The sequence below is a fragment of the Blennius ocellaris genome, assembly GCF_963422515.1.
Source record: "Blennius ocellaris genome assembly, chromosome: 20".
In the NCBI taxonomy this organism is placed as follows: domain Eukaryota; kingdom Metazoa; phylum Chordata; class Actinopteri; order Blenniiformes; family Blenniidae; genus Blennius; species Blennius ocellaris.
Window position 1 is genome coordinate 5980619 of NC_137669.1, and position 25506 is coordinate 6006124.

At 43.0% G+C, this 25506-nt stretch overlaps 1 protein-coding gene across 1 annotated transcript; it reads left to right on the forward strand.

Annotated features, from left to right (window-relative positions):
- Positions 1–9233: 9233 nt before the first annotated feature.
- LOC308144839 (cbp/p300-interacting transactivator 3-like) lies at positions 9234–17453 on the forward strand. Its single transcript, XM_080516082.1, has 2 exons — positions 9234–9392; positions 13647–17453. Exon 2 carries the CDS (start codon positions 13662–13664, stop codon positions 14373–14375), a length of 714 nt encoding a protein of 237 aa, XP_080372208.1. The 5' UTR covers positions 9234–9392; positions 13647–13661; the 3' UTR covers positions 14376–17453.
- Positions 17454–25506: the final 8053 nt, after the last annotated feature.

Below are 25506 nucleotides of genomic sequence, written 5' to 3' on the forward strand. Positions count from 1 at the left end.
AGTTTTGTGACGAAAACAAACACTCCTTCCCGTAAAACCACGTGTTCTACCTTCAGTACTTTCTGTCTTACCATTTGACAAACCAGGTCCTGTGCTTTATGAAGCTTCATTTGCACTGTGGGGGTGTTTAGCACAGTGAAATCTATCAAAGATGTATTGACTTCTTCCCCTAAAACCACGGAGGCTGTTGAGCTCCTGAACATGTAGTGAGAAGTATACGCATGTTGACTACGGCCAGCACTTGTTAAAAGTTATTCTTTGCACTATGGGGGAGTCTCCAATGAGACATCTGCACTAAATCCTTCAATCCTTTCAATTCTTTGAAACTGCCTTCAGACCTCTGTTGAGACAATCTGTTTATCTGGACCTGGGAGAGAGTTTGCCCGGGTGCTATTTAAAAATCGGGACGTTTTTTTTTTAGGCTCATTTTCAGGTTACTACATTTCCAAGTTTCCCATTTTCGATATATATTAACCGAACCCTGGGACATTTCGGCTGAACCCCGGGTCGACGCGCGGGATAATTAGCATCGAAGCAAATTTCGACTTCCTCCGGCGGGGTTTTTTTTTTTTTTCCTGGAGAAAAGCGCGGCTGCACTTAAAGCGGCTCATCTTCTACAAATGTGGAAAAACAGCCACCATCTTCTTATTTACCATGAGTGTCATAAACAGGCTGTCTAATGAATGCGCCGCGCATACGGCTCACTGGATCCGGCGGCTGTTTCCCCGCTCGCCGCGGGGCACACACGCACACACACACACACACACACACACACACACACACACACACACACACACACACACACACACACACACACACACACACACACACACACACACACACACACACACACACACACACACACACATATTTTTACTGTACCTAAGAGGCAATTTATTCCAGTGACCTTTATACAAATCTGTGTGGCTGTGCCTCTCTCTCTCTCTCTGTCTCTCTCTCTGTCTCTCTCTCTCTCTCTCTCTCTCTCTCTCTCTCTCTCTCTCTCTCTCTCTCCCTCTCCCTCTCTCTCTCTCTCTCTCGTTGCCTGGATGAGGGCGAGCGGCAGAGTGGGAGCTGCCGCTGCAGCGGCGGTCCGTGGTGATTAGCTCCAGTGTGGCTCCACGTCCTCATTGATGACAAGAGTAGCTTTTTGCTGAGAGAGAGAGAGAGAGAGAGAGAGAGAGAGAGAGAGAGAGAGAGAGAGAGAAACTGCATTAATCACATTGTGACAAAGCATAAAGCTCTGATTGGAAAAAGCAAACAAAAAAGAGAGCGAGAGAGAGTTGATGGTGGTGGTGGGCGAGAAAACAAGCACAAGTGTTTGCAGGAAAGGGAGCAAACAAGCCGAGAGACGGTGGATAAGTGCTCTTCCTGTCTTTGTCCAAGCAGTTGCACGTAAACAAATTACATCCAATGCCGCCTCCCACCTTTTGAACAGAAGCTGCGGCCGTTACATAATCCTGCACGCGGTCCAAAAACAATCATATTCTCTCCACAGCGCCGGCTCACCGACTTCAAGGCTGCAGAAGAGTAATATCTACGTGACCAATGATCAATAAGTCACTGCTTCATTGTCCAAACTGTCAGAACGCATTTCCCGTCTCCCAAGTAACCATCCAGCGATTGTGAGACGAGCGGAGGAGGTCAAATAAGCTGAGTGACGTGAGGAACTGTCACGTTCCCGCGTCGTCTCGTGGCGTCTTGGACAAGACATTTTATCCCCGGGTCGCGCTCCCGCCAACGCGACGGGCCTTTAGTCTGAAAAGCTGCCGAGGTGGAAGACCTTTTCCCTGAGAAATGTGTCAAAGTGGTAATGCCATCAGGCAGGGTTTCACTAATGTGGTTTGCAGCGTGGAAAAAGCCCTCTAGTGGCCACATTGGATACAACAACAACAATGAAGACGATTAAATGGAAGAAGCTGAAAAATGCTTTATTAGAACGCTGAATTGGCGTAATTTGGAAGAAAATGTTAATGTTCTGTGCTGCATGATCGAATACCAATATCAACCGTGTGCACCAAATAAACATTTAACCAATCAAACATCAAACCAATATAATCCAGGAGCATGTTTGAAAAAGAGAGGGAAGAAGAAGTACTTATTAAACTCCACCCCTTCTCCATAAGTAATTGATTTATTTTTACACGCCTTTTTGCAGTTTCCACTTATTCAATCAACTGTTATATTTAGACTAATTATTTGTTGAAAATGGAGTTACATATATTTCAAAAATATATATATTGTCATGATCCTGCTCTCACTCACTCCTCCCTTCCTGAGACTTTTCACTCCTCCCCTCCTGCGTTCCCCTTAGCTCCGCCCCTGTGCTCTGCTGCTTCCTCCTCCTGGTCACAGCTGTTTGTTATTGTCATTACTGTGTGTATTTAGTTCCCTCTCTCTTGTAGCTCTGGTTGCCAGTTCGTCTGAGTTCTCACACCATTCGTACCCGCCATTTTTTCCCCCTCGTGTTGCCTTTGTGTGTTTCGACCTTCTGCCTGCCCGACTTGCCTCCTGGATTTCCTCCTCTATTGCCTGTACTGGTTTTGACCTTGGACTTGCCTGACTTCGCTTCTGCTGTGGTTTTATAATAAACACTTTTGAACTGAGGTTCTTGTCTGCCGTGCAATTGAGTTCACAAACCCTGACATATATATTGAAATATATCCAATAAATATGAATTAAATCATGATTATGGAGGGATGTTATTCAAAATATGACAAATAAATATGACAAATAAATACATCACTATAGATTATATAATATGTCATTATATAATCTATAGTGTGTCATTTAAACACCTTTTAGACTTTTAGAATTTTGAGTGCTAATTAACATAAATCACTTTGTTGAGACTATTATTTAGCTTCAACGTGTGTCTAAACAGGATTTATTCACAACTCAGTACCATGCACCACACTGTACTTTACTATCTGCAACAAATGTGTGAAATATATCCTGATACATCCAAAGCCTCATTTACATGACGTGTTTTCAGGCGAAAACAGAAAATGTTGTTGTGGGCGTCTGTTTATCAGCGATTCTGGGAGCCGATAACGCAAATTTTCGTAAACGTGCTTGACTCAGTCGCCATGGAAACGGGAGGGAAAAAGCAACTTTTCACTTGAAACATTTTGGTGTAAACAGGCCAAAATATCACTGGTTATATTAATATTCTAATTAAATCTGGTGATTTATTAAAAGTGTCACTCAAGTGACCTTGTGGACGAACAAGGAAAGATTTTCCAAAGCAAAGAGAAGAAACACCATCGATGTTTACGTCAATTTGAGACTTTTAAAGTGTCACGATTTGTCGGTTTACACACATTTTTAACATCCTACACATGCAGCTCAGATTTCACATGTTGCACAAGTGTTTCTTCACGTCTTTTGAAATTGCTCTTAACTCATCGCTGTTCGTTTGGAAGAAATGAAGAAGTTGCCATATATGGTCATTTGTCCTAGAAAAGCCACAACAGCTTCTGTAAAAAAAAACAAAAAAACCCCAAACAAACACAAAAAAAAATGGTACACTTTCTACATTTTCATTTCGCAACTTCTCCAAAAGTAAAAAAGGAGTGATTCAGTAGATGCTGGTGCGCTGAGGATCACACCTTTCTCTTGAATTGCTCTGTTATTGGGGCGTGGCAGGATCCAGGGGGGAGGCGTGTTGGGAGGGTTGAACGTTGGAATGGTTCTCCAGATGGAGTACTGCAGTAAATACAGAGAAAACTTTTCTTTGAGGGTGGTGGAGTCAAACATCAGGCCCACCGGCTGAACCAGGCCTGAGAGGGGCTCCAGTCTGAACCAACACTGTTTGATTAAAGCGCTGAAGGTTTTAAGTTTCGTAGTATTTTGTACCAGAACATTTCATTAAAAATGCATACGCCCAGTACCAATGTAGTAATATAGCCAGTACCAGTGTAGTAATATACCCAGTACCAGTGTAGTAATATACCCAGTACCAGTACTAGCGGATACATATATCCACTGCCAGTGTAGTAGCTTACCTTGTACCAATAATATACCCAGTACCAGTGTAGTAATATACCCAGTACCAGTACTAGCGGATAAATATAACCACTGCCAGTGTAGTAGCTTACCCTGTACCAGTAATATAGCCAGTACCAGTGTAGTAATATAGCCAGTACCAGTGGACTATTATACGTTTTTAGCTGAACTTTTTTAATATATGCTGTTTTGACTTTTTGAACTGTTTTTCTTGTTTTGTTCCTTTTCAACTTTTCTCTCATCTCAACTCAGTTTTACACATTTTAACGTTTATGTTTTCTTCTTTCAGAGTTAATCAAGCTGTTTCATATTTACAAGCCATTCTTCCCAAATGTATTTGTTTTAGCTCATGTTTCTTATCTGTTGAAACTATTGTATCTATTTTTGCCTGCTTTATCAGTTTTAGCTATTTCAAGTGATTTAGGCAGATTTTTTTATTTTTTGGGGGGGGTATTATTTTTATTCAAGACATTTTGCTTTTTTTGTAAAATGTCGATTGGACCATTTTGAAGTCGAATCTGAAGTGCAGATTGAATAAGATTTTCACATTTTGTTTTTTCCCTCATAATTTTTGCTTGTAGTGGATCACTAAAGAGAAACTCTTTGTGTGTTTGAAAAAGCAGCGGAGTGTGAGAACAACAACTCTTGACAAATAAACAGGGGCTGAGTGAGAGAGAGAGAGAGAGAGAGAGAGAGAGAGAGAGAGAGAGAGAGAGAGAGAGAGAGAGAGAGACTTAGGGCCCCCAAAATAGGACACATTCCTCCACAGTGGAGTGTGTGTGTGTGTGTGTGTGTGTGTGTGTGTGTGTGTGTGTGTGTGTGTGTGTCAACAGGAACACATTCCTGTTGAGGGGGCTTGACTTTCTCCACATGGGGAGGCCAGCCAAAACAAAAGGACTGTCCGGCGGCGGCGGCAGCATCACGTCCATCAGGCTGCAGAGAAACGAGGCGTCTCGTCTTTAACTCGACAGAAAACTCAGAAACTCTGCTCACGACGCGGCAGGAACCACGACTCACAGTTTAGGGAAGTGGGAATTTAAAAGAAAACATGCATGCTGCTCATGAGCTGGATCAATTCGACCCACGAAGGCGACGTGGTGAAGTGATGGCGGTGGCGGCGGCGGCGTCTCACAGAGACGGCGTTCCTTTGCCCGAGTTTCAGCTTCTAGGGAATTTCTATGTAGAGTTTACATGTTCTCCCTTTGTGTTTGTTGCTCACACACACATATAATGTGGTTTCCGTCGTTCTCACCAGGATGACGAGAACCTGGAGGAGGAGACTCTCAACGCGTCATTGCATTTTCGGTTTTGGCTGATTGTGGTTTCGGACCACGTTTCAAGGAAAATAAACATCTTTGAGTCACTAAAGGAGTTTGATTCCTGCACAACTTGTTTGGACTATTAAGGATTACATGTACAGTCACAACACACTCCTACATTTCACTGGACTTTACAGACTTCTGAAGCCAAAATTCACTATTTTAGTATCCAAAGAACCGACGAGAATATTTACATCTCAGAAGCTGTTAGACTGTTAGCTGTTAGCTAGCCTGTCAGGGGGCTACATCACCGTGTAAAACACTGAGCAGGGAGCATCTCCATGGCAACAAATCTCCTTTAAATCTCCTCAATGAGGTGCCTCTCTCATCCGCTTTGCATGGGACATTTTTTTTGGGAACAAATTGAATTTTTGGGGGGATTTGTTAAAAAAATCCGTTGGTCGTTAACGTCCTAAAATCTAACTGATTGGTCCTGATGATGGCAAATCATCTCAGAATGTTCATACAATTCAGGTGAGTAGGTTTTGCCAAAACCTGGTAAAATACATACATACAAACCAATAAATAAATAAATACACGTCGCCAAAAGCATACCCTTCATTGGCAAAGGTAACAACAGCAGCCACTAGTGGCCCAACATGAAAACTACACTGTGTGCAAACAGACATTATTATCAAAATGCCGCCTTTTAAACATGATACAATTTCTGAAAAGAAAACCCGAAAAAGATGCATTTTCACTTGAAATGGGTGAATGTGGCTTTAGTCACGAGCAAGGAAATGACAGAAAAAGCTGTTTTGTGACGAGGCCTTGAGTCATAACAAAGGCTGAAAAGTTGCCCTCGTGGTAGAGGAGTTGCAGAGAACTGAAGCAAATTATAAATAAAACAAAGAGTCCATTCATCATTTTGGTGTGGCTTCATTGTCTGCTTATAATTCTGTGCAATATGTTTTCCTAACTTCTTGCTCAACAGCATTTTTCAAGAAACTCACTGCTCACAGACACAAGTGACCCGGCAACTCCGAAGAAGTGAAGCTAATCTGTCCTGAGTCTGATTACGGCGAACGTCAGGTTATCCCAAACTCAAACATCGAGACCAAGCTCCAAGAAATGCTTCGTCACGACGGCTCACACGGTCTCAGGCTATTTGCTGTTTGGATGTTCAAAAGCGACACCAGGCAGAGTGAAAGTCTCACTTCTGAGAAGACCCCGACCGAAGCCTCAGTTTGAGCGGCCTCTGGTCGTAAAGTCAGTCTGTAGCCGAAGGGGTGTAACGTCACGTGATCCGGTCGTCTCTCTAATAATGGAGGTTCTCCAGTGGACTGAGTCTCAACAGCAGCGCTAAACCGTGTCGGCAGACGTTCCAGGAAGCAATTGACACAAAACAAAGCAGGAGAATTGAGAATTCCTCAGTCGTAACCTCGTAAATATTGAGTGTTCCACGTTAGTGTCGATCGAATTTTGAAAACTGTGCATAGAGCATCCAGTTAACATTCTTCTTCCTGTTGCTGAATAACTGTGTTTGCTGGATTCATTGCTTGTTAGTTTAAAGGTGAAACCAGTCAAACGGCTTCTGGGAAAAAACAAAACGTCAAGATATACCCCTCGGTGAAACGTCCCTCAAAAATCCCTTTATCATATTGTTGAACGGGTTGTACTGGGTAGTAAAGTACACTTGTGGGAAACCCACAGTGTGTGAAGTTGATTGATCCTGTCTTGTAGTAAATGTCCTCCCGTCGTCTGGACTGGTCCGGTAGCGGCTGTGGAGTCTGTCGAGTGTCTCCAGCCAACAGTCGGCAGTCGCCTGATCTGGCAACGGGAACCACGAGACTAATGCTGACTTCATGAAAGAACTTTTTGCTCATCGTCTTGACAACAGTGCTTGATCTATGAATGTTCTAGTTGTCTTTCTGTTACTGTACTATACGAATCCATTCCAAGGAAGGAAAACACCTGTTTTTATTGGATTTTATTATTTTCACACCTGATATGGCAACAAGACTGATTTCATTACACGCTCACCAACCGAAAAAGGGTCCAGAAACCATCACTTTCTAATGGTTTTCCAACAGTAACGATCATCCTCATACCCAGTATTTTGTACCAGAAGGTTTCATTCAAATTGCCTTTATGTTAGCATTGTTGTAATTCTAGCTCATAATTGTTGGATTTTGTGAAAAATGTAGACATTGTCACAAACATATCAACTAAACCACTGGCGCCATGTTTCCGAGCCGACCTCTCAGGAGGAGACTGGGCAGCTTGTGGCTCCTGATCTCAAACGTGTTTCACCGATTCAGGATGAGTGAAAAAGGCTTCAAGAGGTTGAGGAAAGTCTCGGTGCCTTGGAGACGGTGCAAAATCAACCATGACGACGACGATTGAGAATCCTCGCTGTCGGCAACAGCTTCTTAAATGGGTTTTATTTATTCCGTTTTCTAAATGAGTCTCTATGAGGTAGCCTTCTTTCATAAAGTTTTATGCTGATTTCTGTTGCTACTCTTGTTTTGGTTTTGTTTTTTTTATCTTCAACCGTCTTTGCAGATGAAGTACACTCATTTAACAAGCGACCATCTTAATGAAAGGACTTCCTATTTTCTGTTAATATTCTTCCATTTATCTTCAACGACTATTATTGTTGGACTCGATCCCAAAGCGAGTGTCAGGTGTTTCAGGCCAAGCCAAGAATCTCCCATTTGGCAGTCGCCCGATCTGGCAACGTGACCAGTCCCGTCCCGTTCTGGAGGAGCGAGGAAGGCTTTTTGATGATCATCAAAAAGCCTTCAGGAGGTTCATGAAAGGTTTGAGGTAAAGCACAGGTGAGAATCTGTACTCGTTCGCACGGTGGAGTATTTAAATTCTCTGCCTTCGTCGTGTTCTACGACGTCGATGCCTGTTTGTGTATAAACACGAGACGGATTTCGCAAGTCTTTGCTCTTCCCACTGATTCTGAGTTCAGTTGTGTCGTGTTTCGTCACGTGTTTTTATCGACTCCTTTGTTTTTTCTGCTTGTTGCTGTCTTTTTTTTTTTTTTTTTTTACTTGTATTTTCATTCCAGTGATTTCTCCCGATGGAGGGGATTTGAATTTGAATTCGGTTTTGTTTCTATAGCACCGAACGCAAACCATTTCAAGGTACTTCAACAGAGGGAAAAAAAAAACCCCAACAGTAACAACATTTAAATGAAAGAAAATAAAAAGAAACCGGCACAACCAGACTTTCCGGTGGGTGTGCGGATTCAAATATACCACTTGGGCTTGTTTCGTCTCAAGTTTTATTTACTGTAATTCTGTCTTATGACATCTTGTGTAAAAGAAAAACTAGCTTCTCCTCCGATTCCTTCACTTGTGCCCATAATGTCCTCCGCTCTGTTAATCCCTTTGTTTGCTTGTTGCCATTAAACTTGTTTAATTTCACATTATACTGAGCTTTATTCAATGACACACATCATTTCCAGGGTAGATGTAATAAAAAAAAAATATATATATATTTTGTTTTCTGGCTAGATTCTGCAGAAACCCCCCCCCCTTCCTCCTCCTCCTCTTCTTTTTCCTCTTCCTCTTTAAACAGAAAGCTTTCAGTTAAGAGAGAGAGGATCATTCCTAATAATAGTGTGTTGCAGTAATGAAGGCAGGCGGTGGTGATCTCTCTCTCTCTCTCTCTCTCTCTCTCTCTCTCTCTCTCTCTCTCTCTCTCTCTCTCTCTCTCCGGCGGATCAAGCCTTGCTGGTCGGTCAGTGTTTCTTTGCTCGGTGATTAAGGGGGAGGACCAATGGCAACAAAGGAGACGGAGAGGACGGTGGCTCCTCCTCCCTCTCCTCTCTCTCTCTCTCTCTCTCTCTCTCTCTCTCTCTCTCTCTCTCTCTCTCTCTCTCAGTGTGTGTGCTTTATAGATGTATATAATCCCCGAGTTGACCCAGAAAACAAACTCCAGTGACTGAGAGCCGAGGCGCCGCAGAGTTTGGATCCGCCGCAAGGGCTGCATGTAGCGGGAGCATCAGCTGGACCGACGCGCGGCACCGACCCAACTTCTCCGCACGGATTTCTTTTTTTTATTTATTGCATTTTTAATTTTTTTTTTTTTTATTAAACGTTCTCATATCGGGTAAGTGTCGTCCCCTCTTCACTCTCAAACAGGTAGACAAGCAGCACTTTCAATTTTGTTCCATTTCTCTCCATAATAGCCAGACCCCGGACGGAATATTTTGCGCGTATTTATCGCAAATTTTACGCAGATCAGAAAAAAAAAAACTCAAAACACCCCAGCGATTTTTCTTAAATAGTCCCAATAATTTGTTGGGTTCATTTTCTTTAGCGTGATGGTTTGCTTGAACAGTCCAGATCTGCACAGACAACACAGGAGAGCGATTATTCTAAGGAGGTTATTGAGGAAAGTGTGCGTCCTGAAAAGAACGCACGGGAAAGGGGGGGAAAAAATAAAGGCTCCGATCGCGACAATCTGCTTTTCATCCAATAGGAGTTTATTCCAGACGGGTGATGCTTTAAATGCTTTTAAAAAAAATCTTTTGTTGTTTGTCATGCCTCATTGTGATGATGTGTCTTATTTCACGGATCCCTTCAGGATGCGCGTTTTGCACGAGCCGTCCTCCTCCTGCGTTCATGCGCACAATGTCATCAGTTTTAACAAGCCAATCTCGCAATTTCTACTCGATCCACTGTGAGCTGGTGGGGGTGTTTTTTTAATATTTTGTTTTACCCCCATTCCTTAAAAGACACCAGGCAGTGTGTGTGTGTGTGTGTGTGTGTGTATTGTGTGTGTTAAAGAAGAAGAGGTGTGTGTGTGTGTGGTCTGGAGAAGCATTCCTCTGCGTCCTTTTGGCTGCAAGGGTATTACTGCCCTCCCTCGTTGGTGTGATACTGGCTGATTGACTCACGGTGTCATTTTGTTTATTCTTTCTTACACGCCGTGCTTCACGTGTGACCGTAAATAATGACATGGCAAAGTGAGAATCAGTCACGTATAAAAATCTGTTTTATGGTTTGGTGTTATCTGCTCTGAAGAGGCCGGTTGAAACAGGAACCGTCAACATTAAAGCAGCAGAAACGGGAGACGTCCTGACTTCTTGGTGTCTCTTCTGGGACATGCTTATAAAACAAACAACCCCCCCTTAAAACAAAACAAACCAAAAAATCTGGCTCCGACATTTCCCATAATGCAATCGATCGATGCTGGTTTTGCTATTTTTCACTCAAACTGTGCAGCTGCCAGTATGTTTCTCACTAATCACTGTCTTGGATAAATGAGAACAATAAGATAAAATAGAAATAGAAAATGCAACTTCTTTGCTGAATCAGCAGCAGTAGCTTTAATAAATGAAGGCCACCTGAAGGAAACGTTGGAGACGACAGTGTGCCTTCTAAATGTGGAACGTAGGCCTCATTTCATGTGAACACGCATCGTTTTGCAGAAATGCAGAAAACCGATGTAGTTAGCAGGCCGGGCCACTAGTGGGTGCTGTTGTTTGTTTTTGTAATGAAACCACCCACGCATACTTACAGAGAACAACGTGCTGTTAACGTTAAAGACAGGAGAACACGGACATTCTCATGGACAGGCGACCAAGTTGGATCGTGGTTACAGTGACTGTCAAAATAAAAGTACCAAGTCCTTGGAGAACATGGACTGGGAGTCATGGCACCACGGAGGAAACATGGTTCTGATTGGCTCTACTGAGCATGTGCAGAAGAACAGCAGACATTGACTTATTCCGGGGTTGTCTGGGTGTGAGAGCTGGAGTCCATAATATTAATACAGGATATCAATATACTATTCAGATCTATAGGTAATAAAAGCTTTTAATTAAAATATATATACTAAGCCCTTATATATAGTCTGCTGCAGTTGTTTCTCTAATGATTTTTGTTTATGTTTGATGGCAAACCTTAAGCCTGCAGGCCAGAAAGATGCCTCAATATATTTATTTGACCACTAGGGGTGCCGGTGAGTCTATATAGGATCAGTTCAGGTGATCAGGATTACTACACATGTAGAAATGTGTCATCATTAACGATAATTTCTAGAATGTGTTGAGTTCAGATCATAGTAAGAACATGCGGACTATATTCTTGCGTTCCAGCTCCACGTGGCCAGATGTTTCATACCTTTGGTGATGTGAGCAGTGGAATGAAAACCCTCTGCGATCTTTATGTTGTAAAGCATAAACAGAGGAACAATATTGTTGAATGTATTTATAGATTATATTGCTTTTATTAACTGGTCCAGTAGGAACATTTCAGAACAATGTAATTAACTGTAATCACGCTGGATCCATGTTAACAAAGCAATTTGAGCGATGTTGACTTTAATGTAATGGATTCATTTGCTTTGAGATGCTTTGTATCTAGATAATTGAGATTATGTACATACATGTGTGTTAGTATCTGTAACTGCCTTGGTTTCTGCTTTCTTTCAGTGCGCAGTTTAGCTGGAGTCACAATAACTCAAATGACGATTATTACTTCAAATGATTAACATGACGATGCTCCTCGATCGGCTATAATGAACAAACCTGACATTTAATTATCCACGGCTCACAATAATGTTCATAACATCCTACTTGACCTAAAAGAAGAATGCTGAATACTGAGTTAAACAACATATTGGGAGTTAAATCTCATAGTTTAAGTCGCTCGCCAGCTTCGACTATTTTGTCGCAAAGTAATTTAAATGAGCAAAATTTTAAACTTAAAGAGATTTCACCTTCATATTCAAGGCATTTTGAAGCGGAACAAGACTACGAGTGTATTATTTAATTTGCCCTTAAGTTTGATGTCCCTGAGTTCAATAAGAATTTGATGCTTAATGCATTGAATCATCACTTGAATATGAAGGAATTTTTGTTTGAATCACTTGATTCTTTGAAAGGACATTTCAAACAGCGACTTTGCAATGTGATCTATGCTTACTGCAACTTTTGAATGTTTTCGTTTTTGGGACGATTACTTTAAATTTAGATGACTTTTATTGGTCTTTCGGAGTCATTATATAGTTTACTTCCAATGTTCCCACATATGAACCCAGGCTGTGTCGTCGCTTTGCTCGCTAATGGGGGAATTTGTAACTAGAGCTACACTCTGTAGAGCGCAGACCTTCGCTAGACGCCACGTTTGTTTTGCGGAACCGAGTTAGCATCGCGAGCATGATAGCCGTTAGCGCAAATCGATGCTAACTAGCCTCTCAGGTAGCGACATCACCGTAGGAAACACTGATCAGGGAGCGTCTCCATGGCAACAGACAAATAAATAAGTAATTATATACGCAGCTGAAAACATAACCTTTTCACCCAGATATTGTTGGTGAAGGTAAATATTGGTCATATTAAATATATGTAGGTATGTGAGACAAAAATTCTAAGCTCTTTGAAAAGGTTTTGGATCAGTACAAGATGATGCAGCAGGGAAAAAGCAACACGACGACACCAAGAGCTAAACAAAACACAAAACAGTTATGGCAATTTTACCATCGCTGAGTATTTTCCATAGTTTTTCCTTGAAAACTGTGATCGCAGATTTTAAAAATGATAGAAAATGTGTCATAACGTCTTTGTTTTTCAAGATATCCAAGTGACATTTTCAGGATATTGAAAGTGTAGCACCATCATATGAAAACGAACTGAAAATAAGAATTATCTGAGCTAATTAGATTAACTAATTAGCATCAATGATCCGTGATGGTATGCACCCCCCCCCAGCAGCAGCAGTGACATTGTTGACAAAACACTGTTGAGAAATGCTCAGTTATTATCGGCCCTACGGGTGAAACTCTTCACCAGGAATACCTCATTTATGACAGCTTAAGATGTTATAAAAGAAATTAGTAGCATCATAACTTTTAAACATTAGTGTAATAGTGTTTATCAAAGCCAGATTGGGAGCTTAATTTCATGGATTTACCAATCAAGACAGTGGCTGCCGGTCTTCTCCCCCGGGTAATATAAAAGTTTTTCTGATGGGTACATTTCAATGAAACTTCATCAGTTTGTAGTTGGAACATAAGTAAATCATCTCGCTTTACCTTGGAACGTCCTCACTCACGGCAGGAGGGAGTGTATAGCAGTTGAATTGCACATAAATGTTCAATTGCGTCGATCGATGTGAAAAACCAGCCGATCTGAAAACGCGAAATCGATGTGACAGCTGGAGAGTCGCTCGACGTCACAGCAAGAATTCCGGCAGAATTACCAATGCGAACCGATCAAACCGGAGCTTTTCCTGGCGTGCCCTCCGCGCAACACAGATACACCAGCGGCAGCGGGATGCAGAGAAAATGACCGCGCTGAATGTGAAGTTTTGTCACGTACCTAAAATATTAATTGTGTGTTTGCCTCCGTGTTTCCAGGGCGACTCGGCAGCCATGGCTGAACACATGATGATGCCCATGAGCCACGGCTTCCGGATGGGAATGAACGGACCCCCGCAGCACGGCGGCCAGCCGGGCCTGCGCAGTCTGCCCAACGGCCAGGTGATGCACTACGGCAGGAACCCGCAGAGCAACATGGAGGCGGCCATGAGACAGAGACAGGGCATGGTGGGGCCCGGGGGGATGGGCGGGCCGGTCAACGGGGCGCCCATGAGCAACCATCACCACCAGATGATGTCTGGCAACATGATGTACAACGGCCAGGCCCCCCAGCAGCAGCACCACCACATGCACCCCCAGCAGCAGCAGCAGCAGCAGCAGCAGCAGCAGCAGCAGGGCGGACACCCGCAGCAGTACCACCACGGTAACCTCACCTCCCAGCAGCTCATGGCCAGCATGCACCTGCAGAAACTGAACACCCAGTACCAGGGACACCCGATGTGCTCGTCCATCGGCCACCACTTGCCAAACGGAGCTCAGTACCGCGTGGGCCCGGCCCAGCTTTCGGGCATGCAGCACATCGGCGGCCCCCTGGGGTTGAACGGCATGGACATGGACCTGATCGACGAGGAGGTGCTGACGTCGCTGGTCCTGGAGCTGGGGTTGGATCGCGTTCAGGAGCTGCCGGAACTCTTCCTGGGACAGAACGAGTTCGACTTCATATCGGACTTTGTGTGTAAACAACAGCAGAGCACCGTGAGCTGCTGAGCCACTCGGACGCCAGCTGTTTCTGGGGTTTCTTTTTTTTGTTCTTTCGGTTTGGACTGGAAACGCCTCCCCTCCCCCAAAGAATGACTGGGTGACGACCGTAGCACAGCGACAGGAGACAATCGTTCTGTTCTGTTGGTGTTTCTGTGTCTGTGTTTATGACAGTTTCTTATACGCCTTCACACTGACCTGCCTGCAAGTCGTTCAGAGAATTGTAACGAGCGAAAAACACCGAAAGAGGCTCCGGGTTCTTTTCTTCTCACCTTTGAGCCGGCGCCAGTCAGATCTGTCGCCTTTGGCCAAATTTAGGCGTCCTGATGCAAGCGGGTTCTGTCTGCACCCGTCTGGCCCTCAGCACATGTGCCTACGGTGCCAAGGCTTTCGGAGAAATTGTAAATTTAGCAAACACAATATGGGGGTGAGACAACCTGATGGGACTGCCCATTCAGGTCCGCCAGATTCTCTGGAGTGTATTTTAGCTCTGAACACACCTCTGACTCGTAGCAGACGTCTTACAGTCTCCAGAAAGATGGTCCTCTTAATTTGTTTAAACAAGGATGAAGGGATGAAAGAAGTGGAGAATGGCTCTTTTTTTGCTGTTTGCATATTGAAGGCTGGCTCTTCAAAACTGACTCTCCTACAAAGGACGACTTTTCCATGAAGAGCAGGAGGTTGTGCAGCATTCCTGGGTGACATCATGTTTTATTTTGTTTGTTTGTTTTTTTTTAACCTGGGACTGTTTGAAATGTGCGCCATCGATTATTTTTGCTTTCGGCGTCGCTGACCCGGCTCTGATTAAACCCACTATCGTTAAATGTCTCACATCTGAACCGTGTTAATTAGCTGTGAAAGAATCACTGGCGGAAGTTGAGTTTGTTTCTTGGCTTTAAAAAAAGAAAAAGAAAAAAAAGAAAAGCTTTTGTGTGTTTAAGTCTCACTACTCTACATCGCTGATGTGTTTATTTGCAAACAAATCCTGGATGATCGTGTTAAAGTACAATATGTCATATTTTGATCGGGGGATTAACAAACAAAAAAAAAAACAAGAGTACTCATTATAATTGAGAATAACGATATTAAAGACCCCTGTTTCTTGTGAAGTTATAAAGCTAAGCACCGAGTCCGAGCCTGGATAGTCGTGTAATACTACTTCCTACCACCTGATGGTGTTTTGAGTCACTTTAATGTTCTATCGGTCGACAGTCCAACAAAGCAGCAGGTGATAACGGAGGTGGATGAAATGGGAAACTTAAAAGCGAACTATCAACAGCCTGCCTGCATTCGACCCCATCTACTACGGACTTTGGACAAACGCAGTACAAAGTTAGTTCTTAATGGTTGTATCGAGTCGAAAAATGTATTTCATTGTATAACAGAGTTGGTCAGAATTAGGCAACATGAATAAAACAATAACATGATGAACACTCACCTCCTATGAATGCGGGTTTGACGACTCTCCCAAAGAAAAACACTCGTTTAAGTGGTGTTATTACCTGCAATAATAATTTATCCTCCCACACGGTCTGAATATGGCTTTCTCAACTCTCGTGGGAACTTTTTTTCCACCATGTAATTCTCAGTATATTTCAGTTCTTGCGGGAGTCGGTAGTGCTAACGCACCGATTTGTAGCTTGCTAATTGCCAATAAACCTCCAAATAAAAAATAAAAGCTAAATTCTGCTCTCAGTGTTTTGACAGGTAGATTAGTTTGATGGATCGGGATTTAAAATCGAAAGACTGTCACTTAAGGGTATTTTATTGCACTTGTCATTTTTCATAGTTAATTTAATGTAACATTGGTAAAACCAACAAGCCAGACACTGGACAGACTGAATGTTACAGTGGCTCATCATCGACATTAATAAATAAAAACCTTTCAGACTGCTGGTATTTCAGCTGGTATTTCAAGAAAAAAAAAAAAAAAGAAGAGACTGAAACCCTGTTGACTTTTATTTTGGGTCACATCTATAGGGACAGCTTCAAAAACACACTGGATGTCCCAGCTGCTTATAGTCGCCACCCAAAACAAAAAAGAAATCTCACGTGCTTCATATAGCGAGTTCACCACCAACACCGCCAACTGAAAGAAATGTGGCCTCTTGCAAGTCAAAGTCAATCAAACAAAAATAGCAGCAATCAGACGTCGTTCTCCCCGAGGAAAGTGTGATTCGAATTTTTTTTTTCCTGTCTGAAAACATGTTTGTTGAAAAAAAAGAAAAAAAAAAAAAGGTGTGATTGGCAGCAGACGCTTGTGCGTTATTTGCGTACATCTGTGCAGCGAGACTTTTACAAATCCCATCGAATGTCATTCCTCTTCCCTGAACCGGCGTGCTGAGGCTGCGACAGAGAGAGAGAGAGAGAGAGCGAGAGAGGGAGAGAGAGATTGTGTTGTGTGTGCACACATGGCGTGGACACAGCGCAACCCCAGCAGCTCTGAGTTTAATCATTATTTAAAGCTGCCACTACCTGTGGCATTGATTTCACGAGGAGCAAAGTTGTTGTTTTTTCGCCATAGATTCGCCGACTCTGCTGCTTTCCTGCTGATTAGATTTAAATTTCATGTTCTCACACGCTTGTCTTAATTGAGGTCGGCTTGCACATTCTCCAATGACTCAATAATTATAAAACGAACGTGTTCTGTGACGCTTTTTTTTTTTTTTCTTTCTTTCTTTCTTGGGCACAGTTGGTAATTAGGTTTTTCGTCAAGGTTGCTGCTTCGCCACCCGAGTGAGGAGAAATTATCGTGATGCTATTTGTGGGAAGGTGGCGGTGCTGGAGGGTCGTGGGGGGGGGGCGCGCTGGTTGCACGGCGTTCATCCGTTCCTATACGTACGCGCCGCCACCGTTTCTGCCGTAAGCGCCGTGGAAAACAAACAAAAAAAAAAAAAAAAAAAACCTTCCCGGCGTCCCGACGAACTCGCAACCGAAACACACTTCTGGCCTTAGCAAGACAGTGGCCTCTGATTTACTGCTATATCAATAAGCTCAGCCTTCTTGTGTATCGTATCTTTGTACTGTAGACTTAGAGTTGATCTAGACACATGTAGGGTACTCGCAGATAAAAAAAACAAACAAAAACGAACAAAAAAAAAAAAATACAACATTGTCAGATGTAAATGTAAATCAGTGGCAGATCTTGATGTGTTGACAAGAGATTATATCCTACCTTATGTTTTGTTTTTCTACAGACGAGTGTGTAGATACAGTGTCCTGATGTGTTTGGGTGCAGGGCCTGAAGCTTTAAAGACCAAGTAGACTGCATGTTGAGTGTGAGGGACGTCGCCACTTCCTCCCACGAAGCCTCTGAGAATGTACAGTACAACGCTTTGTGGGGAACCGTCGTCACGATGGTAGATAAACGTGTGAGATTGTACTCCTTGTTCCAAATTACACATCATTCATTTGGGTAACCTTGCCCCCCCCCTCACCTGTTCCTGTCCTTTTTCCTCCTCCTGCCCCCCCCCCCCAAAAGCTTTTGTAATGTTATTGATTCTATTTTAAGAAAATGTATTTATTTTCAAATAAAATATTTATTTAAAGAAAGTTCTTTGACCGTATGTCAGTGATTTGTTAAAAAAATGTATTTCATGAAGAGGCACTAAAGGTTGTTCGTTTCTATAATGAAAGCTCTCTCTCTCTCTCACACACACACACACACACACACACACACACACACACACACACACACACACACACACACACACACACACACACACACACACACACACACACACACACACACACACACACACACACGCTTACAGAGAACAATGAGCTCTGGACATTAACAATGGAAGAACACAGACATTCTAGTGGACAAACAACCAAGTTGGATTGTCAAAATAAAAGCACCAAGTCCCAGGAGAATAGGGACTGGGAGTCATGACACCACGGAGGAAACTTTGTTCTGATTGGCTCTACTGAGCAGGTGCAGCCTCGATTTCCATGACAACGGAGCCGGAGCCTTTTTGAAAATTATTTTAAATTGAAGCTCGAAACCACAAAAGTTTAGTGTTTTCACTTGGAATTGTCACCGTGTGAACCGACCAATAGTTAATTAACAACTGTGAAACATTTAATAATGATGGTTTACATGAGAAACCTCCAGCTATAAACTCTCCTTCCCATGAAGGTGTGATTCTGACCAGAGGATAAAGCAAAACACTAACACCAGACCTTCAACACTCATTTCCTCTCATTTCAACCTGCAGTTTCACAAATCCATCACACTGAAGTCCAGATGTTTACAGACAAACCAGAAGCTGTTTCCATCAAACTGTTTATTTTCCTGACTGACGCCATATTGGGAAAACCTGCTGCAAAGGATTCTGGGATATCAAAGACGGGGTTGCTCCAGTCAGAATATCACCATTTGACTGATTCAGGGTATTAAAAAAAAAAGAAAATCCAGACTGTTTTGGAAGAAGCAGTTGAAGCCACCAGAACAGACTGAAATGTAGTGAATGATGGTTTTTCCAGTGAGAATCCACATCTGGAGGATCCAGTGAACAAACGGGATCTTGTGACACGACGCCTCCGGAAGCTTCTGGAGCTTCTGTGACGCCGAGACGTCAACAAAAACGGGGAGATGTTCCGCTAATTTAAAATACTGGAAATACGAGTTTGCCCGAGTGTGATGAGGAACTTCCTTCAGAAAAGGTTCTGACGATGTTTTAGAGAAGAACATCAACAACAACAACTGGATCGTAAATGTTTTTTTATTTCTCTGAGGATTCTGGGAGGATCTTTAACTGTTTGTTTGACAAATTCTATCACTGAAAACATTGAAATCGCTGGATATGCAAAAGCTTCCAACACACATTTGGTCTAAATAAGAGTTAAAAATACCTTTAGATTTTGGAGGTTTTTTTTCAATAAAGTTTAACCTTGCAAATATCCACCAACTGCAAGAAATAAACCTGGGAGTTCAGAGGTGTCACATACAGACAGTTTCATTTCCATTGTGCCGGACCAGTAAAATAGAGCCATAATAACCTTTAATTTGAAAGTTTTTCTTTGTTGGAATGCAGAGGATACCTGTTGAAAATGTCAACGACAATTACTCCAGAAAATCACCATAATGAAGCCAATATTAATGAAACCTGGTGCACAATACGGCGAAATATCTCAAAAACAACTTAACCCTATAGCTGTTGCATTATGGGTGTTTTCACCCTGGCAGCTTGGCTGCTGATATCTCAGGTTGTTTTCATTACTGTTGAGACATTTTTTTACAATATCTATGGTTTTTTTGGTGAAATTTTCTTTTGCGATTTTTGGGCTGTTTTGACAGACGTACCGTACGTTTGACACCTTTTATTGACACATCTGGGAAAAGTTCAAATGAAGTCCCTTACTTAACTGTTTCTCGAAGCCGTGTCTGTTTGACACTTGTGTTGTTGTTTCCAGAAAGTATGAAATAAATGCTGAGTCGGGGAAGGTGCATCGGGATCCGCTGGAGGAGTAAAGGACGGTCGCGGCAGAACAAGCCGTCACTCGTCACGGCGGTGGGCAGATGTTGCTTCGCCTTATTCGCCAGCGTTTCTCTCTGTTGGGGTTTTTTTTTTTTTTTAAACGCTCCCGTGCCCACGGCAACCGGCGAGCAAACAGGAGTGAAGTGCAAACCGCGTTTCCTAAACAGTCGTGCGTCAACGCTCCGTCGACTCCCGGCTAAAAAACCAGCAAGGCCTTTCCATTACGTAATTGGTGAATCTTAAAACGTTATCAGGAGAATTGGACAGCTGCTCTTTTTACAAACCGTTTCGTGTGATGAAGCACACTTTGCCGTTCTATTTTAGGAAGGCCTGTTTTTTTGGTTTTTTTAAACCCTTTTCCAAACAGCTCGCAGAGACATCCTCCCACAGTGACTGCTGTAATCAATCATTCAAAATGACATGTCTTGGTTTCAAGCTCGCCCCTGCACCAGCTGAACCACGATGCTCCGGGTTCTGTTCCGCCGCCGTACCGCCGCCATTAGCGGAGCGGCACTGCAGGGACTTATGGAACAAGATATAAAAATAGTCTAATTGAAATTCTAATTAGCTGCACGGTAAAGTCGCACAACTAGACCTCGCCAGAACACGTGCCGCTCGACGTGATGCTTGTCAAGGCAGGATTTTGTCCTTGAGCAGTTTTTTTTTTTTTTATGCGTTGGTGAAAAAGGCAGGAGAGCGAGTCTTCGGCGGGGCAGACAGTTGGCAGGATCTGACGTTGGGAAAATGTCCAGGGGATTGGATGCAGGTTGCAAAGAGCCTCCAACATGAGAGACAAAATGAAAAAAGAAGAAATGAGCTAATTATTTATACAAAGGCAACATGTCTTCTCACTTATATGAATTGAGAGAAAATCTGCTCTCCTGGACATCATAGTCAGGAACCGATAAAACCAGGAATATATTTGATGGTATCATAATTAAAAAGAAATACAGCAAAACAAGGAAAAGGTGAAAAATGTTTTTTTCTAATTATGGCTTATGACCTATTTACAAATTAAATGCAATTGATGAACAGAAATGAATGTATATAACTATAACGTCGGTTCTGGATGTGCATCTTCCATAAGCAGGGTGGGAAATGTCAGTGTTTTAGAAAGTTCAGCCGAGCACAAAACATGTATATTAATGAATCAAAGTTTCTGTTAAACACTGACAAATATCCACCACTTTGCAATTCAGATTTGATGGAGAATTTTGGAACATTTCGTTCATTCAGTGGCGAGAAATGACATCCGAGGGCTGGTTACTGAAGAGTTTTGGAAATCCTGGAACGTCTCCCACTGAAGTTTCCCAGAGAACTTTTAATGGCTCTTAGCTGAGTTTTTATTGTTGTTGCCAGTGTTTTAAGTGGGTATGCAGTACCGTCACTTTTAAATTTTACCCCTCAGCACACCGGAACTTTTTTCACACATTTTGAACCCAGCGGCCTAAACAATGATGCTAATTTATGGATATTTATGGGTAAATGAGCTTCTTGCCTATAATACATGGGTGATGCATTCAAGTGCGTCACGTAACTGCACTCCGTGGCTGACCAATCGTCCTTCTCAAAGGAAAATTTCTCCTCAGAATCACAATCAGCAAGTACTTTATGAACAAAGATGAACCCCTCAGTGTTTGTGTATTTTTGCAGTAGTTCACTTTCCCTCCCTCCCGCTCCCTCTTTCCCTCCAGTGAAGGCATTTTCTTAAAATTCAAATCAAATAGTTTACAGCAAACTGCACCAGGTTCCTGTCCTGTTCATTGCTTCATGACACCAGATACTCTGTCCATTTTCAAGTGGATTCACTGCAGCATTTTTTTTTTTTCACAATCACACGCTAGAATCACACCTAATTGCTGTCAAGGTCATTTTTAATGTTTAAAAATTTGTAATGGTTTTCAGTAAACTGCACCACTATCTTGTTCTCCATGCCCCCCAGGCTCCTCTGTGTCAATTTTCAAATGAATTCACTGCAGTCCCCCCCACCCACAATTACACAATTAAATTACAATCAATACATGTAATGCTGTACAGGATGATTAAAAAAAACAATCCCCACAGGGAAAATAAAAGTATATTTGAACTTATTCTCTCTCCATTACTCTCATTCGTATTACTTACAACATGTACTTGTGTTTTTTGTGTGTGTGTTTTTTTTTTTTATCTCACACTACCATAATAAAGCAGCCGGTGGATCCACAAGGTGCCTTTATTTCACACTGACCACCTGCCATACAAAATGTCTGCGCAATATTATGTTTTTGTCCCAATATTGTATGAGGGACTGATAGCAGGTCACCAAGAGGAGTACTGGCACTTGTTTTTTTTGTTTTTGTTTTTTTTTCTCCACTTAAAGCACTGGTTGTGGCTGAAGTGGCTTCAGCAGCATGTTGAGAGTCGAAGCATCGCCATGTGATTCCACAGCAAACGAGACTGAAACGCTGCGATGTTGCCCGGCACCTGTTTCCTGCTGTGAGAGAAATGCACCATTTTCTCCTGAGCAGCAGCAAAGTTAGTTCACCTCAAAGCCACAAGCTTCAAGGGCAGATGTACTTTCAAGTCAGGAAACAGAGGAAATGAATGAATTCGGAACATCAGCAAAGTGAAGAAGACAGAAACCTGGTAGGAAGAGATTCTGTTAATAACATTAAAACAAAAAATGTGCAAATGATTGAGTGTAGATAGATGGATGGGATAGATAGATAGGATAGATAGATAGATAGATAGATAGATAGATAGATAGATAGATCGATCGATCGATCGATCGATCGATCGATCGATCGATCGATCGATCGATCGATAGATAGATAGATAGATAGATAGATAGATAGATAGATAGATAGATAGATAGATAGATAGATAGATAGATAGATAGATAGATAGATAGATAGATAAATCGATCGATCGATAGAGGTGTCGTGACTCCCAGTCCATACTCTCCTGGGACTTGGTACTTTTGTTTTGATAGTCACCATAATAATACTCCATATTTGGATATTTAGATGTGTCACATGACTATTGTGAATATTGTTCTAAAACGCCTTTCTAGAAGAGGTAGTCATGTTAGCAAATCACAAAGATTTAAATGCTTGGTGGTGTGGCATTCTGCTAGGCTGACATTAGCGCCCAGTGCTAACTTATGGATCTACCAACAAAAAGACGCAACATTTTGCCAAACCATTGCCGTCATAGGTGTTTTTCCTGCCATTCTTCACAGATTGTATAATATAACAGTTGTGTGAAACAGGAGAGCAAAGGGTTAAACCTCCTTCTCGTGTACATCCGAATAAGACCAGAAAACCCCGGGCATGTCGAGACACGCAGCTGCATGCTAATCGTCGCTATTAGAACTGCCAACCGGCCGGCTGTTTACCTCGCACGTGTAACTTGATCATGTTTCCCTCCACGTTTCACCTCATGAAGAGCCGACCGGCGCTTGCAGGACTCGTCGAGCGGCTGCACGTCGGCGGTGCCTTAGCGTCTGACCGTGTCGGAGCAGATGTGGCGTCGAGCCGCCCTGCTGTCCCGGCAGGTGGACGTGGCGGTGCCAGGCCCCCGCTCGGTGCCAGCTCCAGCTCGCTGGCCTGGATTACACTCAAGCTGGCAGACGTGACGAAGAGATTGAGGCTAAGAAGACGTCTGACGTGGAACCAGCTCGGGCTGCAGACACAGGGACACAGTCATCTTCTTTTTTTTTCAATGGAACGTAATTGTTTGGCCTGGAAATTAATCAGGTTTATGAAAATTCTTGGCTCCGCCCCCCCCCCCCCAACCCCCCCCTCCCAAGGGAACCGAATCACAGACCCATCAGCCTGGTTCTGAAGCATGTGAAATTTTCTGATTCACTATTAGTGTTTCGTGTTATATAAGAGCACATTTTTATCCATTCAGTTTGCTGCACAGACTTTATTTTGACGGGCAGTCACCTGTGTTATGAAGTCACCGCTGGGGGCGGGGGGCTGTGTTCCCTCCAAACGGCCGCCGCGCTACAGGAAACTGAAAAATAGCCTCCCCGTGCAATTCATCCTCCCGCGGCTATAATGGGGCGGCGGCAGCAGCTGCATGGTTGAGTGCTGGTGATTACTGTGGCCAACCCCTGTTATTCAGGATGTTTACAATGGTTGTCTTGCCCTCACAACACCGTTAGCGCTCTGCAAGATTCATTTCACATCTTGCTATGAGTGTGTGCCGACCCCCCCCCCCCCCCCCCCCCATCTGCACCTGCACCTTGCTCCTCATTAACACATCACTGTGGGACTGCTCACTGCTCACTGGCCAGTCACTCTGATTTCCTGCTTCTCAAACGTCTCTCAGCACTGGAATAATTCATGTCTTTCCATCTTTGTTTCCTCGCCAGTTCAGCTGATTTTAGTAGATAATTATCATCAGTAGGTGATTATATATTTATTGGATTGTATATATGTATGTACAGTATGTATTTTATTAACTTTCCCCCCCAAAAACTGTAATATGTGTGCACATCAGTGTCAACATGAAGCAATTCAAACCTTTGTAATCAGAAACCACTGGTTTCCATGGTGACAGATGTTATGTTGGCGACCGAGTGCCCGTTCACCTGGTTGATGCATTACTGCTGAAGTTGATCACGCGTGCACTCACACACCAGTGGAGGCGGGTGCCGTGCCACCCTCGGGAGTCATTTGGGGTTCAGTGCCTTGCTCAAGGACACTCCCACATGTGGACATGGCGAGATGAGGAATTTGACCTACAACCTTCCAATTGAGGGACGACCTCTCTACCAACCAAGCTACAGCCCTACTTTAAAAACCAAACCTTATAACCCCCCCACCCCATATATGTATATTTTTTCTTTTACATTTAAATATAAAAAAAACAATGTTATGTGCACAGTTTAGTGTTTTGTATCTTTCATTATTTTAAATTCTTATTCTACTTTCTACTTATATACTTGTATCTTCTTGTCTCAGTCGTAATCTTTACAGAATATAGACATTTACATCACTTTCACTCTGCAACACAACATGGAAAAGCTTTCAAGTTTAAATATAAAGGTTGTTATGGCATTAGTTTACCACTCCAGTCCACTCAGGATGAAACTCGTGTATAAGCTCCACATATAAGTGTTACAGTTCAATGATCTCGTCACGCAGACCACTTCCTGTCGCCACAGAGAGAGAAAATCAGCTGCAGGGACTGAGATTGATGAGTCCGGTTGGACGTTACGTCTGCCTCTCGGAGCTGAAGAAGGACGGAGTCATGTGCCGGGGCCACGTGTCGCACATGTAACTTGAAGGACCAGACCCCCAATCATCCAGTTTGATCTCAATTAAATAAGTTCTTGAACCAAGTATTCCACTCTGAGAGAAGGGATAAAAAAAGAAAAGAAAAAGAAGGAAAGACCGTCACCCTTGAATGAGCTCTGGAGCTAATAGGCTGGTCTCAGTGGGGATGTCCAGTCTGAGTGTGGACGTCAACCCCTGCCTGCCTTCGGAAGTGACTCCATGATACAGTTTCCTGTTTACACTTAGAAGAGATAAGCGTCCCCGCGGCATCCACTCCGGCTCCAGTTTGTGCGTATTTGTGAAGCCTTCAAAGACTTTTATCGAGGCCGCAATTGCGTTCCTGTGAGTCATTTGCATAAGTTGATGTGTGCGTGCCTCGTCACCGCATTA